This window comes from Buteo buteo, chromosome Z (genome assembly GCF_964188355.1).
Source record: "Buteo buteo chromosome Z, bButBut1.hap1.1, whole genome shotgun sequence".
Lineage (NCBI taxonomy): Eukaryota > Metazoa > Chordata > Aves > Accipitriformes > Accipitridae > Buteo > Buteo buteo.
The window spans coordinates 4,626,924-4,641,255 of NC_134204.1; the positions used below are offsets into that span (position 1 = coordinate 4,626,924).

At 48.7% G+C, this 14,332-nt stretch overlaps 1 protein-coding gene across 2 annotated transcripts in view; it reads right to left on the reverse strand.

Moving 5' to 3' along the window:
- Positions 1–264: 264 nt before the first annotated feature.
- Positions 265–14,332, reverse strand: part of ARK2C (arkadia (RNF111) C-terminal like ring finger ubiquitin ligase 2C) — a 51,978-nt gene continuing 37,910 nt past the window's right edge. The window contains exons 3-9 of one of the 2 annotated variants that reach the window (XM_075020138.1): positions 12,760–12,885; positions 9,135–9,264; positions 8,025–8,129; positions 7,398–7,493; positions 7,066–7,149; positions 6,099–6,205; positions 265–4,970 (exon numbers count right to left, since the gene is read on the reverse strand). In XM_075020138.1, the coding sequence (XP_074876239.1) occupies positions 4,853–4,970; positions 6,099–6,205; positions 7,066–7,149; positions 7,398–7,493; positions 8,025–8,129; positions 9,135–9,264; positions 12,760–12,885 (766 nt within the window). In that variant the 3' untranslated portion in view covers positions 265–4,852. The remainder of the gene's footprint in view (positions 4,971–6,098; positions 6,206–7,065; positions 7,150–7,397; positions 7,494–8,024; positions 8,130–9,134; positions 9,265–12,759; positions 12,886–14,332) is intronic. The other variant, XM_075020139.1, reaches the window with a different exon arrangement.

Below are 14,332 nucleotides of genomic sequence, written 5' to 3' on the forward strand. Positions count from 1 at the left end.
AACTGGTGCCACAGGACGTCACACGCGGTGGTGTGCCCGGCGTGGAGAGTCTCACCTCGCCTCTGCCACGGAGCTCAAGCACCAACAGCCTCTGCAAACCAGCTGGGCAGAGTATTTTATACCCCAGCAGCGTTTCTTTTGCACATCAAAGTCCAAAGGCATAAGCAGCGAAAGAAGAATTGACTCCAACCCAAAGAAACAAGAAATGAACGGTAAAAAAAGACCAAGCGATGGCCCTGCCAGGTGTCTTCTGCGTGGCACAGGTTTATAGTTAGCAATGCAGTTTGTTTTATTAGTTATAAATAAAGTACAAAAAATCCACCAAAAGTGAATCTAAGCATTTACACAATTTCTAATGTCTTTTCATTTCTTCAATGCACTATTGCTTTAATATTAATAATAAATATTTTTCTAGCTTTCTTCTATAAAATAGTCTATGTAGCAAAATGTTGCACAGCACAACAGAACAGCAGTAGGAGTACAAAAATGTGGGTGATCCTTTCACCAGCCTGGGCCATTAAAGGAGAGGATTTTGTTTGTTCGCTCCTTGTTTTACTTATCCCTTTTACAGTGTCTTTGCGGGGGGAACAACTGACCCCCTGTCCCTGAACGGCTCAAAACCGCAGCTCCAGGCTACAGGGGAGGAGTATTAGAGAGCAGCAAGGAAAAAAAAACACAGACAGGTTTTAAACCCAGGGTAAGGCAAAGTCAACAAAGCAGAGCAGCACCCTGAAGGGACAGAGAAAAAAAATTCAGGTACAGTCATTTTGTGCCTTTCTAATCCAAAGGAGAATTGCATCCAAAGCCTTTTTTTGGGGAGAGGGGGGGGTCAGCTACTGGCTGAGCACATGCATTGAACCCCACTTCTGTCCATACATGGCAGAGCATCTGCGCTGACCGAGAGGGGTTATGGCTTAAAGCTTAAAATATTATCAAAGACGCTCTAACCTTCTTGCTAGGCTCAAGCACGTGATATTCCGGAGCCTTTTGGGAAAGGGCAGCGCGTTGCGAGAGCTGGGGATGGGGATGCTTGGCCGCAGGAGCGGGGTATCAGCTTGGGGCTGATCTCCTCCTTGGGGATGGGAAGGCTGCGGTGCACGTCCCAGCTCTTCAGTGGATTTAAAAAGCTCCAAGTTGAAGTTTCCCCTTTAACGGGGGGGGGGGGAGGGGGATGAAACCAATTGAGCAAGAAGATCAGCACTGAGGGTTCTGCTCCGTGCATGGTTCACGGCTGGGTTATAGCAAACTCTCACGTCCAGGCATCACAAAAGGATGCTGAATCTCCTCCGTGTCCATCCCAGCCCCTCTCAGCTAGACCATGGGTCAACCCTTCAAAATCACAACGAATCCCTCAGTTTTGTTGCCTCCTAGCTCAGGCTCAATTACCTCCTCCATCCTCCCTGCAGCGCCCAGCTGGGTGCACGCACAGAGGGTGAAAAAAGCCAGATGGAGCACTGATAGGCACCAAAAATTGGCCAAAGCCACCATGCCTGGGCTCCCTTCCTCGGCTTTTGAAGCAATTTGCAGAGTCTTGCGCTAAACGCATGCATCGCCCCAAGCACAGCCTTGTAGCGGGGGCCCGCCGGGTGTTATTGCAGGGTAACACATGCAGCGAGAGCAGTAGCATCACCAGCGGCGTCGGGGACAGGGCGGTAGCAAGAATCGACCAAAATGTTTTGGTTTTGCAGAGCGCCGTTAATCACCTTCAATGCGCAAGGACGCAAGTGAAAGGATCACCAGAGTTTGATTATGAGTGCAAATAATATTCATATATATGTGCTAAACACAGTCACTATATTGCAGTTTTCCACTATGTCACAGCATACAGAATCAAAGGTTTGCATTTTTATGGAATGTATCCAAGGTAACAGCACCACAGTAATACAGTTTGTAATCACACACCCTGATTTTTTTCTCTTTTTTTTTTTTTTTTGATAAGATAAGCATTACCCCCCACATCCCATGTTTAAGTTTTTTCTTTAAAGTACCGACGCATGCAAAGCATTCCATTCCCAGAAACAATGCAAAAATGAGGTAATAGGAGTAATAAAAAAAATTAGTATTAATTTCTAAATAAATAAATTATAATTAAAAATGCAAAAAAACAACTATAAAAATAATTAAATAAGAACCCACAATATCTACAAGTTAGTCATAAATTATGATTGTTAAATATAAGGCATTTAAACTCACAAAACCCTGTAAACTATCAATGTTTTGTTCCTAGAGATTTTTTGTTGTTTGTTTCGTTTTGTTTTTAAACTCATCCTATTATCGCATCCTACTCGTACAAATTATTTAAACGCAAAGGAACCTGACACATCGATGCAACTCCAGACGCTGTAAATTCGCACGCACCTTGGGATCAGTCACTCACACGAGACCACGGGAGTTTGGTGCTTTTCTTCACCAAAGGGTTTTTTTTTTTTTGTTGTTTTTTTTTTTTAAAAACTGTGCTTGTTCGTTAGGCAAATAGTAATACTTTCGCATAGGCTTTAAGAAAACACGCGGTTCGGAAGCGCTCCTCGTTCCCTCCCCACCTGGCCAGGGTCTCAATTGCCCCTTTCCTCCCCCTGCTTTGTCCCTGGCTCACGCCTGGACAGACCAGACCAACTTACAGTGTATTTTACCAGCAAATCCTTGCTTTGCTTGTCCATATTATTAGTAATATTAGTATTATTTTTAATGCTGCTTCAATCTGCTGCTGCTGGAGCAAGCCCCATAGGTATTGATGGACCACTCCTTGACCCATGGACATCAGGGCTGGGACCACCACATCCCCCAAGAAGCCATCGCCTGTGCTGGGTGGCAAATATATCATAGAATCATAGAATAGTTTGGGTTGGAAGGGACTTTTAAAGGTCACCTCGTCCAACCCCCCTGCCATGAGCAGGGACATCTTCCACTAGATCAGGTTGCTCAGAGCCCCGTCCAACCTGACCTGGAATGTTCCCAGGGATGGGGCATCTACCACCTCTCTGGGCAACCTCTTCTAGTGTCTCAACCACCCTCATTGTAAAATATTTCTTCCTTCTATCTTCCTTATATGCCACCATGTGTCCCCTTCCAATCCCTCCCACCTGCATGGGCACAGCAAGAGAGGAGCTCCTGCATCCTTGCACCCCGTGGGGCTCCCCTCTTTCCCTCCCCTCTCCATTTGGGAAAAAAAGAAAAATCTCTGGGTTGTCTCTGAGGTTGGCGTTTTCCAATTACAGCTCACGGGAAATCCGTGATCTCTCAGATGGTAATTTATGATTGTTCTTCTTGGAGAGCACCGCTTGGCTCCAGCAAAACAGATGCTCAGGGGAGCCAGAAATCATTCCCACCACATCAGTATTTTCAATATATAATGTTCCTGACTAATTCCCCTTGTTCCTCTGCTTCTCCCTTTGCTCCCCTAGTATGCAAAAAAAAAAAAAAAAAAAAAAAAAAAAAAAAAGGTTTTTGGTTGTGAATGTCAGTTCTCCGGGGAGTTTTCAGCTCACTCCCTGTGGTTGGCGTGCCGAGGTCTTCATTTCAGGGGAAGCTTGGATCGCAACAGCTCACTCCTTCGGGGACCGCCTCCTAATTCTGTTTTGAGCATTAATGCAATTAAGTTTCATTTTAACAACCCCTCCACTCTCCGTATGGATATGACCTGTGTATACAAACGCACGCGGGCGCAGGTGCACGTGCTTTGAAGCAGGGTCACAACCCAGCCCCTCCAAAAAGCAACAAACTGCCCTTCCAATCTGCCTTCCCCTCCCGTGCCAAAACGCTCACGGCCTCAGCAGTGCCTTGCCAGCATCGAGTTTTCTCCTTTCCCGTTAGCAGAGATGGTTTTGCGTGGGAGAGGACTCGGCAGCGTACATCTCTCAGCACCTCTCTGGCGTTATTACACCCCAAAGCACAGCTATAGGCACCAACTCCAGTAACCATCCTTTTGGACCAGTGCTGGCAGTGGCTGCTGAAGCCAACCAGCCTCACATCTCACAGGAGAAAGCATCGTGGACAACGGCAATTACGAAGACAGCCCTTCCTTGGATTTCGATATGCCAAGCTATCGCTAAGAGACGGAAAGCAAAGAAACAGCATCTACTCCAATATCGTGCCCCTACAGAAAGTGTCCAGCACCAGCAGATAAGCAGGAACGAAGCTTCTCCCTATTGCTTCATTCATTTCATTCCCAATTTTTATTTTTTTTTTTTAAGTTTCTCTAAATTTGCAACACACTGTAAATGCAAGGAAAGGAAGCACACGCGGCTGAGGCAAAGAGCGCAACCCTTCTGACTGTAAACAGGATTTTGCTTTTTCGCCTCTTCCCCCACAAGGGTGGGAAAGCTTGACCTCTATTCCCCCTCTGCAATGTATTAATCAGGCACCAAAATAAGGAATCTATGAAAAAATATTTGGTGCAAATTAGGTAACAGCAACATGTCCACCACAAGATGAGTAGGGCATCAAACACAACATTTCTTAAGCTAACATGCTCCAGCTGCCATCCATAGAAATAGCTAAAGGACCCCTAACATGTTTCTACGTATTCGAGAGGTATATATACAATCCTCATGAAATGCAGGATTGACAGGCCAGACTACCACAACTAGTTCCTTCATGTTCAACACTAAATCTTCTGCAGCACGGGGTCTCTGAGCTCCGGGAATGCCAGCTCCCTTTCACCGGGCCCGTATCCTGCGTATGTGCAATATCTCCTACTGCTAGATATTGTACCGCCACCTCCTCCTCCTCCTCCTCACTAACGTGCCTGCAGACTTTTCCTCTCAATCAAATGGCTCAGAAGGCAAAAAATTTTGCTGCAAGGGTTTATGGCCATATGACCTGGTAAGGAAAATGGTGTGTCCAGCCAGTCCTTTCAGCTGTCCGAGCCGAGCTGTGTTTCAATGTCCACCCTGCAGATCGGGCACTTCTTGCTGGTGGCCAGCCACTGGTCCACGCACACTTGGTGGAAGAGGTGCATACAGGGCAACCGCCTGCAGAGAGAGAAGTACCACCCCGTTAGGATGGAGAAGGTCCAGGGGACCAAGAAAAGCCAGAAAGCAGCAGCCGGGGCTGCTTCAAACATGGGAAAGCACCGATGCAGGGACACCAGTACAGCCTTCCCCAACCACGCCAGCTCACGTAGGGCAGTAACTCTGAGATGATGTCCTTCTTGGCTAAAAGCCTTTTAGAAAACCCCACACCCTCCTGAACTGAGTTGTTCCAGTTATTAATTACCCTGGCTGCTGCTTTTTAACCTTTCAGGAGTATTAGGTTATACTCCAAAGCCTCTTGGTTCTTCATCGATGTGGCTTATTAGCAGTCAGGCGGGTGTCTGGTGTGCCCCAGGGATTGTGGTTGCTTTTCTCCTACATCACCTTTGCTCACCCTCATGAGCCGGAGGGACCCTGAGCCGCAAGGACCCACAGCAAGAAGATCAGAGTTTTTCTTGATGGTTTAAGGCAATTCAAGGGTGAGGAGCAGGACCAGGTAGTGCAGCTGCACCACCCACCTGCAGCTCCTTCAGCCATGGTAGCTCAGCCCCTTGCAATTGCTTGTCCCCATCCTCTGTCCCCCATCCAGAAGCAGAGATTTGACCCAACCAAGAGACTGGGGACGTCTGTGAGGGTTAACTGGGGCTTTATTGTTGGCTCAGGACGGTTCCCTGCGACCGTGCGGGTGGAGTAATCGCACTTATTCTACAATAAAGCAGGTCCCTCCTGGCCACAAGCCCAAATCCCCTGGACTTCACACCCGCACTCCCTTTTATCGTACTTTGGTCATCTGTCAGGCTCAGACATCGATGTCCCTGAGCTCCAGATGGCTGTCTGAGACCTGGGACCCGTCCTTCTCTGACACTTGCCAGCTGGCCCATTGGCACAGCCTTGAAGCAGGTGATCCAAACCCAACTACAAAAACTTGGCCATTCTGCTGCTCTTCCTACCTCCAGGCCACACCGATGTCCATCTAAATGGCATTTAGTTTCCCAGACCCTGCAACAGCCCAAGTGCGTTTGTCAGGATGAGAACAGGGACAATCCCACCAGTGCATGCCACCATTAATCCCAATAAACACAACTGAGATGGCATCCAGAGTCAGAGGAGCAGATGGAAGGATCGTACCTGACGTCTTCTCCATCTTCAAGCATGGACAGACAGATTGTGCATTTCTCGTCGGTGTCCGACTCCTCTCCATCCTCTTGCTCAGCTTTGCCCTCCTGCGGTCTTCTCTGCAGCAAGGTTAAAGACATAATTTGGTTAGGACTTGGCTTTCTAGTGCTCTCCCAAGCCCTGGTAGTTTCAGGAAGGTAAATAATAAAAGCTTCATCCGTCAGCCAGATCCTCCAGCTTGGGGAAGCCAGCCCACCCAAAAAAGCCAGTGAGGGGAGGATGCCACCAACATGCTGCTGGTCGGCACGTCTCCTCCTGGGGCTGGTGGCAGTGGGCCTGGTGGTAGTGCCCCAAGGAGCACCCTGTCCTCTGCTGCCCTAACAGAGCCCCCCCCCACCTCCTCCATCCATCCTCCTTGCAGTGGGGCTAGCCCCATGGTCTCCTTTGCTGGAGGCTTCTCCTGGAGACCCCAAAGCATGTGGGGCCACCACTGCCAGGAAGGGCAACCGCTGTGCCCCATGCCAGCTTGGCCACTGGGCCAGCCCCACGCTGCGCCACGGGGCAGTGCTTAGCCTGTCGGCTCTCCCCTTTCCTCTTCCCTCCACACATCCATTCCTATCAATATGATTTTTCTGGATCCACTGGAGATGCGGTCAGAGATAAGCGCAGGAGGAGTTGACTCACTTCCAACCAGGGCAATGCAACATCCCTACTTGTTACTGCCCAGCCGGGAATGACCAACACGTGAAATTACTACCCAAACAAGCATTTTCCCCCTTTTCTCCTTAGCACAACCCCAAAAATACGGCACCCGTTTCCTTAGGGGCAGGAGATCAGCTCCCAACAGAGGAGACAACCCTTGCAAAGCGAGGGGAGGACAACCTCCCCCACACCATGGAGCCCGCGCCCTCCTGGGCTTGCATGCAGAACGGGGTGGGTTTGCATGCACGAAGCCCCCTTGGTGTGTGCACTTTCTTACCAGGTGCGGACAGGGGTGAAATTGCACCCGCTGGGTGGGAGAAGGTTGAGACCCTTTTGAAAATTTGGCCCGCAGCTTCCTAGCCTAGAAGTGAGAAACAGCCAGCTGAGCTACACCACTGCTTCAGCCCGGGAGCCCCACAAGATATTAAAGCATCGATTCCGGATTTTACATTCCTCCCCCATTTCGGGGAATATTTCGATTGACGGCGCCAGTTCGCCAACCCTGAGGATTGCGACCCACCAACATCCTTCCTTCTGTCCGCTCTGTGCCCACAACCCTTGGCCAACTGAGAGGGGCTGGCAGCCGTGAGGCGGTTTTGGGGCGCTCACCTTCTTGTACTTGTGGGGGAAGGTGAACCTCTCGATGGTGTTCTGGACGGCACCCCGGCTCACGCTGCCCAGCCTGTCCTCCAGCTGCAGCAGCTCCTGCGGCACAGGAACACCAGTAAATTGCCATCAGCATCGCTCCCGGGACACGAGGTCCCACCACCCCAACCTACCTACTGGTCACCAAGGTTCCCTCCTGTCCTTTCCTTGATAGAAATGTCCATCAAACCCAAATCAGCCGTGCTTTAATGATGGATCTGAGCCCTAGCACTTGGGCTAATAACTAAGGGTTCAAGGCTAAGAGCTGGATCTCGAGTATTTCAGAAATTAGGGTGGAATTTGAGCTCCGTTTGACAGGCTGGGAAAAAAAAAAAACCTGTAGAACTACAGCACTTTGTTCACAGGCATGAAGGGAGCCAGAGTCAACCCAAGCCAGACCCAGGCACCTTGGAGTAAACCAACTTTTACCAAACTGATCCAACCCCTTTGCCTCCCAGTTATTACTAAAATTGCTGCAAGACTCAATGCAGCTGCCATGCCACAAAACAGTCTTACAAGTTTATGCCAGAGCTCGCATAGATTCCCAGCATTTCAACATTTAATAATAATTCTAGTCCCCAAGATACATACTTCATAGCTCTCCCGCACAGCGGACGTGTGCCTGCTTGGGTTCAGTCCCTGAAGAGCGAGTAACTGAAGCTGAGGATAAGGGTAATTTCTGATTTCGTGAACAACCTGCAAGAAGAGAGGGAGGAAAATAAAGTCACCTGTACTTGCACGTAGAAATCCCTTGTGTAGCCTGATTTAAATCTAGTGCTTTAAAAATTCACAATGAAAGAGCAGACCGACACCTTCCCCAGTGGAAGCCTTTTAATAACCAAAAAATGAGGTTTTATTAAATAGATCTCCTATAAATGATAACTAAGAACATGCATTTCTTCTGAATAGACTATCTGTTATAATAATTCCTGTTGCATTTATAACATTGCAGTTCCAGATTCTCAACATGGATTAGCTTAAAAAGAGATTTTATTTTATTTAGTTTTAAATGGGTGGATTTCTCTTCATCCAAGCTTTGATTTTTTAAGCCTTGCTGTAGAACACAGGCATCAGGGTCCGGCTATGGGCACGAGGCAAAAACACCCTCGTGGGATTTCTGAGGATTAGCAGTTCTTGGCATGGCTCAGCACCAAACACAGCACCCTGTTAGGAGAAGGGCCAGAAGATGACCCCAGTCAGCCCATTTTCTCGTCAAACCCCACCTCCGGCTGTGCAAGAGGTCATGCAAAACCTTTACAGATGGCATCAAGGCTGATGCAGAGAACGATGACGTGATAAGGGACGGTCCTCGGGGTTGAGCCAAGGAAGGGAGTCACCTACTGCTAATCCTTCTGCATACAAAAAGTCCTGGGAGCCCACAGTTTGTTCCAGTATTATTAGTATTTTTATTATTAGTAATAACTGCTGCATCTCTCAAACCCTGCCCAGGTTTTGCAGACCAGCTTGTGAGCGTGGTGCTGCACGTGATGGACCGAATCTTTCCAGAGCAGCTGAGCTTTTCTTTCCTTTCTCTAATCCAGAGTGCAATGATGCAACATTATCCTTTCAGACACTCCCTCCCACGGCCGGAGATAAGTAGGATTCGCAGAAGACAGGTGATAGAAAGATAGCAGCCTTTATTTTGACTGCCTTCTGGCAGACAATGCTTAAAACATTTCTTGGTAAAAGCGTTTCACTTACCATCTGTGTCGAGGATGTGCTTCTGGGGAAATGGTGCATCCGAGGTGTAGCTAAGTAATGCTGATAGGGCTGAGGGACCGGCCGGACCTGGAACTGGGCATGAGTCAGTCCCGCATCGACGCTGAGGTCCCTGTGGGCACGAGGATGAAGATACGGCTTTGACCGCGTGGTTTTATTTTATGGCTTACAGCAGGTCAGATCCTGCTCACAGGGCAACCTCCCCTGGTGGGTCGTGGGCTGCTCTGGGTTCCTCAGCCTGGGGTGATGCTACTGCTTGGAAGGGAGTTTCCTCCAATTTGGGCTATCGCCCACCAGGCTAGCACGAAGGAAAGAGGGGTTGTTTTTATGCCGGTTGGCATTTGTGTTAGCCAGGGTCAAGAGCTGCGCAGATGCAGCCTGCTAATTTCAGAGCAAGAACATTTTGGTGGCTCCGTTCGATATCCAAGCTCGGTAACTCAACCCAGCCAGACCAGGTCTTCTCTGTGCTGTCATCACTGCAAACAATTGCATTCTGTCTTGAATATTTTGCAGGAATACAGCTAATTTCCCTGGGGACACACTGATGAACCATTCTGGGTAGTTGTTAGGAGCCAGCTAGGCACTCTCGGGGGGCTTTTTTGATGTATCTTTGCTCTCTTTGAAGGTTTCCCAGCCCACATCATGGTAGGACGTGGGGAAACAAGGGAGACCGCACTTTGCCTGGCCCCAGCCTCAGGGAGCTCCAGAACTGCTGTTCGTGCAGAAAATATAAAGGTTTTAAGAAATTTCTGGATGAGACTGCTGTAAGAAAGGGTGTCAGACAACCAGCGGGCCAGCACCAGTGAAGCAGGAGATCCCCGATGGTCCCACTTGCCCACACACAGCCTGGCCCAGGCAAGCAGAGCTTGGTGAGTTTGGGCACTTTTTTCCTCCAGAAAAATAACCCAGCTCAATCCCAGGACTTGGCCTGACCAAGATCCCAGAAAACGCCGCAGCTCTGCCCGATCCAAGCACGCAGCAACAAACCGCAACCCCATCCGCACGCCGTGTGGAGGGGACGGGAGGAGACCTAACCCGGCATCTCCATCTATAATCCAATTAGCCGATCCCTCGTCTCTCCAGCCAAGGAGTCTCTCAGCAAACAAGTGCTTTGAACGTCATTTACTTTATCATAATTACCAAAGCTGGCGCTCTAATAACCATTGTCTTCACATTAACCAAAGCAAAGCTAATTAGAGCACAGGGGTGGCTTCCCATTTCAGCCTCGAACTTCTCTTCCCCCGTGAGGAGGACAGCGGCAGCGAGTGCCACGGCTGGTTAGGAGCAACCCAGACGTGTCCTCCAGCAGCTGTGAAACTGTTTTCGCCCAACAGCAGATAAGAGACGTGAGGGGACAGTAAATGCAGAAATCCTTTACCCAGAACAGCCTGTGTACCAGGCAGCAGCTCCAGTCCTCTAGTACCCCCTAATAAAACACCCCACATCAAGCTGACGAAAAGAGAGGGACAATTTTGCTGGCCCTGTGCTAGCCATGTATGTGCTAGACAGACAAAACCTGGCAGAGGATAAAACACAGCAGGCAACTGGCAGGAACACAACCAGGGTGAGAATCCGCAGGGCTGGGCATTTTCCAGCTCCCGTGTCACAATTGTGGAGATTTATCCAATTGCTTAAGACTGTTCCCAAGTGGATGGAAGGCTCAAGGGGAAATCAGGAGGCGTTGGGTCCATTCCCAGCCCTGTCACTGGCCTGATGCATAACCTTGACCTCTTCCTCTCTGCATTCCCATATTCCCTGTCTACAAAAGAGACGTGATAATCCACAGAGTGCTTTGAGAACAAGGACCGAAGAGATCTTTCAAAGATGAATGGCCACTATTAACTCGCACAAGTAATTGGAATGACAGCACTGCTGAACTGTTTGTGCACCAGTGCAGCTAGAGCCTTAAAATTGGGTGTCGAGGCTCCTGAAGCGATTCTGTGGGTCTACAGAAGGGTCCAAAGCAGGATACTGCATGGAATGCTGTTTTCCCAGGGTTTGGGGGTGAATAAGCAGAGCACATTAGCTGAAGGAAATCAAAACCAACCACCACCTTCTAGCCTGTGCTACTGTACAGCATCTTGATGCTCAGATGCGAGGTTCAAGAGCTGCGATACTTATGGTACACGGGCTGCCAACAACCAAGAAGTGAAGGATAAGGCCCCACATAACAGGTTGGATGGTCGTCACCCAATGCGTGTGCCGAAGATGATTTAAGGAACCAAATGGGAATTTATTTATTCTTCGCTGGAAGATTTTAATGGAGATTGGGCTGTCTGGGATGACTGATTACCTTCAGATCTTCTTTCCATCCCCATTTCCCGCAACGGTGCCTACCACCTACCGCCTCCGAGCGAGTGCCGCTGCTGCTCATGAGGTGGCAACACATTAAAGGAAAGTTTTTATATCTGTCACTGGGCAAAGCTGTACATGTGGCCCGAGGGGAAGTGAGTCACCCAAATATATGTACACAGTATATGTTTTCTGTCATCTCCACTCCTTAGGTTTTTATAAGGCTATGGAGCAACACAGGGGGAAAAAGGAGGGAGGAGGAGTGGAACATAAAGCGACGCTTTATCAGATCCTTTTAATGATTATAATTAAACACTCTGCGCCGAAAGAGAGGCAGAAAGAATGGCTCTATCCGGGTGGTGCGTGAACCGCTTTGCAAACTGATCCGAACAATGTCATCCTGGCCAAATTCAGCTCCACAGTGGTGCCAGTAATGGGAACACCTGAGAAGAAAATGGCAGAAGGATCTGGCCATTATTTTAGGCTGTGTATTATTACGCCGGAGGGGGAAAAAAAACCCCTGTGTTAAAAGGACTCTCCATTTACAGAGCGAAGTGCTCATATGCTAGGAAATGCCATAATTAAGATTTCCTCTGCCTTTTTATTTCCGTCCCCTTGTGCATACACATTGCGATTGTCTCTAATTACATGTTCACATGCTATTTTTTCCATTCAGTGCACAGAATGGACTTTGCTCAGCTAACAAGCAGCTACTCAGAAGCATGTTTTTATTTTCTTATTCTTCCAAGTAGGGGCCCATACCTTATTAACTGCGCAAGAGCCCAAAACCTGCTCTGAAAACAAAACGATCAATTCCTCGCTCAGCTTTTCCAGGGTATCGAATACTACAGTGGGAGAACGATTAACAACTATTAATTCATTCACACCACCCTGCGGGGCAGGACAGCACGGTGCTCCCTAATTTAGAACACAGAAAAAGTTGTGGCCACTGGTTTTTGAGTGCCTGGTGGACAGCAGAAGATCTACTTCAGGCAGAGACGTCGGTCTACAGAAAAAAGACGCTGGCTGTGCCCTGCAGCAGGAAAAGCCCCTGGGGAAGATCAATGCTTGGCTGCACTCTATGATATCAATGCCTCGATGTTATCATATACATGCATAAAGGCTTCAGCACACACTCATGGCCCTCCCAGAGATTAATTTTCCCATCGCGCACCCCCCCGCATTGTGTCTGTTGAGCTGAACCATTAGCTTTCATGAAAGCATTGATCCATCATGACGTTCACCAACCCTTGCAACCTCCCCAGGACTTCTTAAACACCTCATTCAACTCACGAGCGAAACGTGGAAGACTTACCAGTCCGTGCCTTCGGCTAAATACCTGGGCTGGGGCCCCATGGGTTGTGGAGTTTGCAGTTGGTGGCTGAAGTCAAAGCTGGGGTGTAGACGGTGAGGCTGAACAGACATGCGCTCCTGAGCCCGCCTGCGGTGAGGAGGAGACCAGCAAGCGAGTTAGCCACGCGGCGGGCACGAGTACGTACAGCTCTCCCTCCGAGCCCGTGTCAATAAACCAGGGGAAAACCCAAACGGTTGGGCTTGTCGATATGTCTCCAAGAGAAAGAGTCCAGGTAGGTGTCAGGGATGATGGGAAGAGGAACCCAGAGCTATGTCACTCCCTCGTGGTCACCACGGACGTAACGCAGACCTCCGCTCACCCCCTGCGGCGTCCGCATCCACTCAGTTTACAGAGGATGCTATTTCATGGCACCGTGGAGAGAAAAAGAGGCAACCAAACAGCTTCTTCCTTAGCAGCTTTGTGCCAGTTGCGGTATTTTCTTTTTCTCCACTGTCAGCCCCATAAACAACATACAAGATAAAACATGTCCCTGCTTCAGCCGTTATCCATCATCATAAAGAAGCTGCAGGTTGCCTCATCTCCCCATGCAGTCCATAAACTCCTGGGGAACCTCATTCATAACAGGATTACTCAGGAGTAACTAAAAGCAGAATTTACTCTCGCTGGCCTTTGCCAACGTTTCTCTGGATGATGGACAGGCCAGGCTGGGATCCAGCACCTTCTCCCCCAGCTCTGCTGTCTTTGCAAGCAGGGAAGGGAAAGCGGTAGAATATATAGCAGGGTTTTTCTACGGATTTGAGTCTCGTCTTGTGATTATTGCCCATTTGAACTACTCAGGGGAAGAGCACGGGCTGCTTGATCAGTGTCCACATTTGGAGAGGTACAAGGCGGATACACAAGCAGGATTTGCACTACAGACAGACTCATACCCCTTGCTCCCTGCTCACCAGTGGAACCATCGCAAAGCAAAGCTATGGGAAAACACTGGAGAAAATGGAGCAGGGAACTACTAGATAAAGAATCTTTCATGCAACCACAGTTCAGAGGCTTCAGTTTTAAGGGCATGACCCAGATTCCCATTACTGGGACCTCATGCCCCCCACCTGTAACGTTTCTGACACCCTCCTCCGATGCAGCTGTGCTTTCAGAAACAGGCCGTGGGACTGGGCAAGAGGTTCCTGCCCTTTTCCACACAGCAACCCACTTGCAAATGTAACACTGACAGCATTTACCAAAGCAGCTTCTGCATGGAATTGTGCTCCGTGCTTGTATTTGAATTCAGCTTATGACTAAGAGATAAACACTTGTATCATCGGTGCCTCAGCCTCGCACATATTTGCTACCCAATTATTAACTAATCATTAAATCCACCTAAAATCCAGCTTATGCAAAACAAAACAAGGATGAGAAGAACACACAATTTTCACACAAAAAGGGAACGGAAAGAAAGCGTTTTCCATCTGTAGCATTCCTTCCAAATGAAGCACTATCGCAAAGATTCATCCTCTGATTCTTGATCCACGGGTACAACCCACAAATAGCTTCCATATGTTTCCAAAAAAAGCACTCCTCT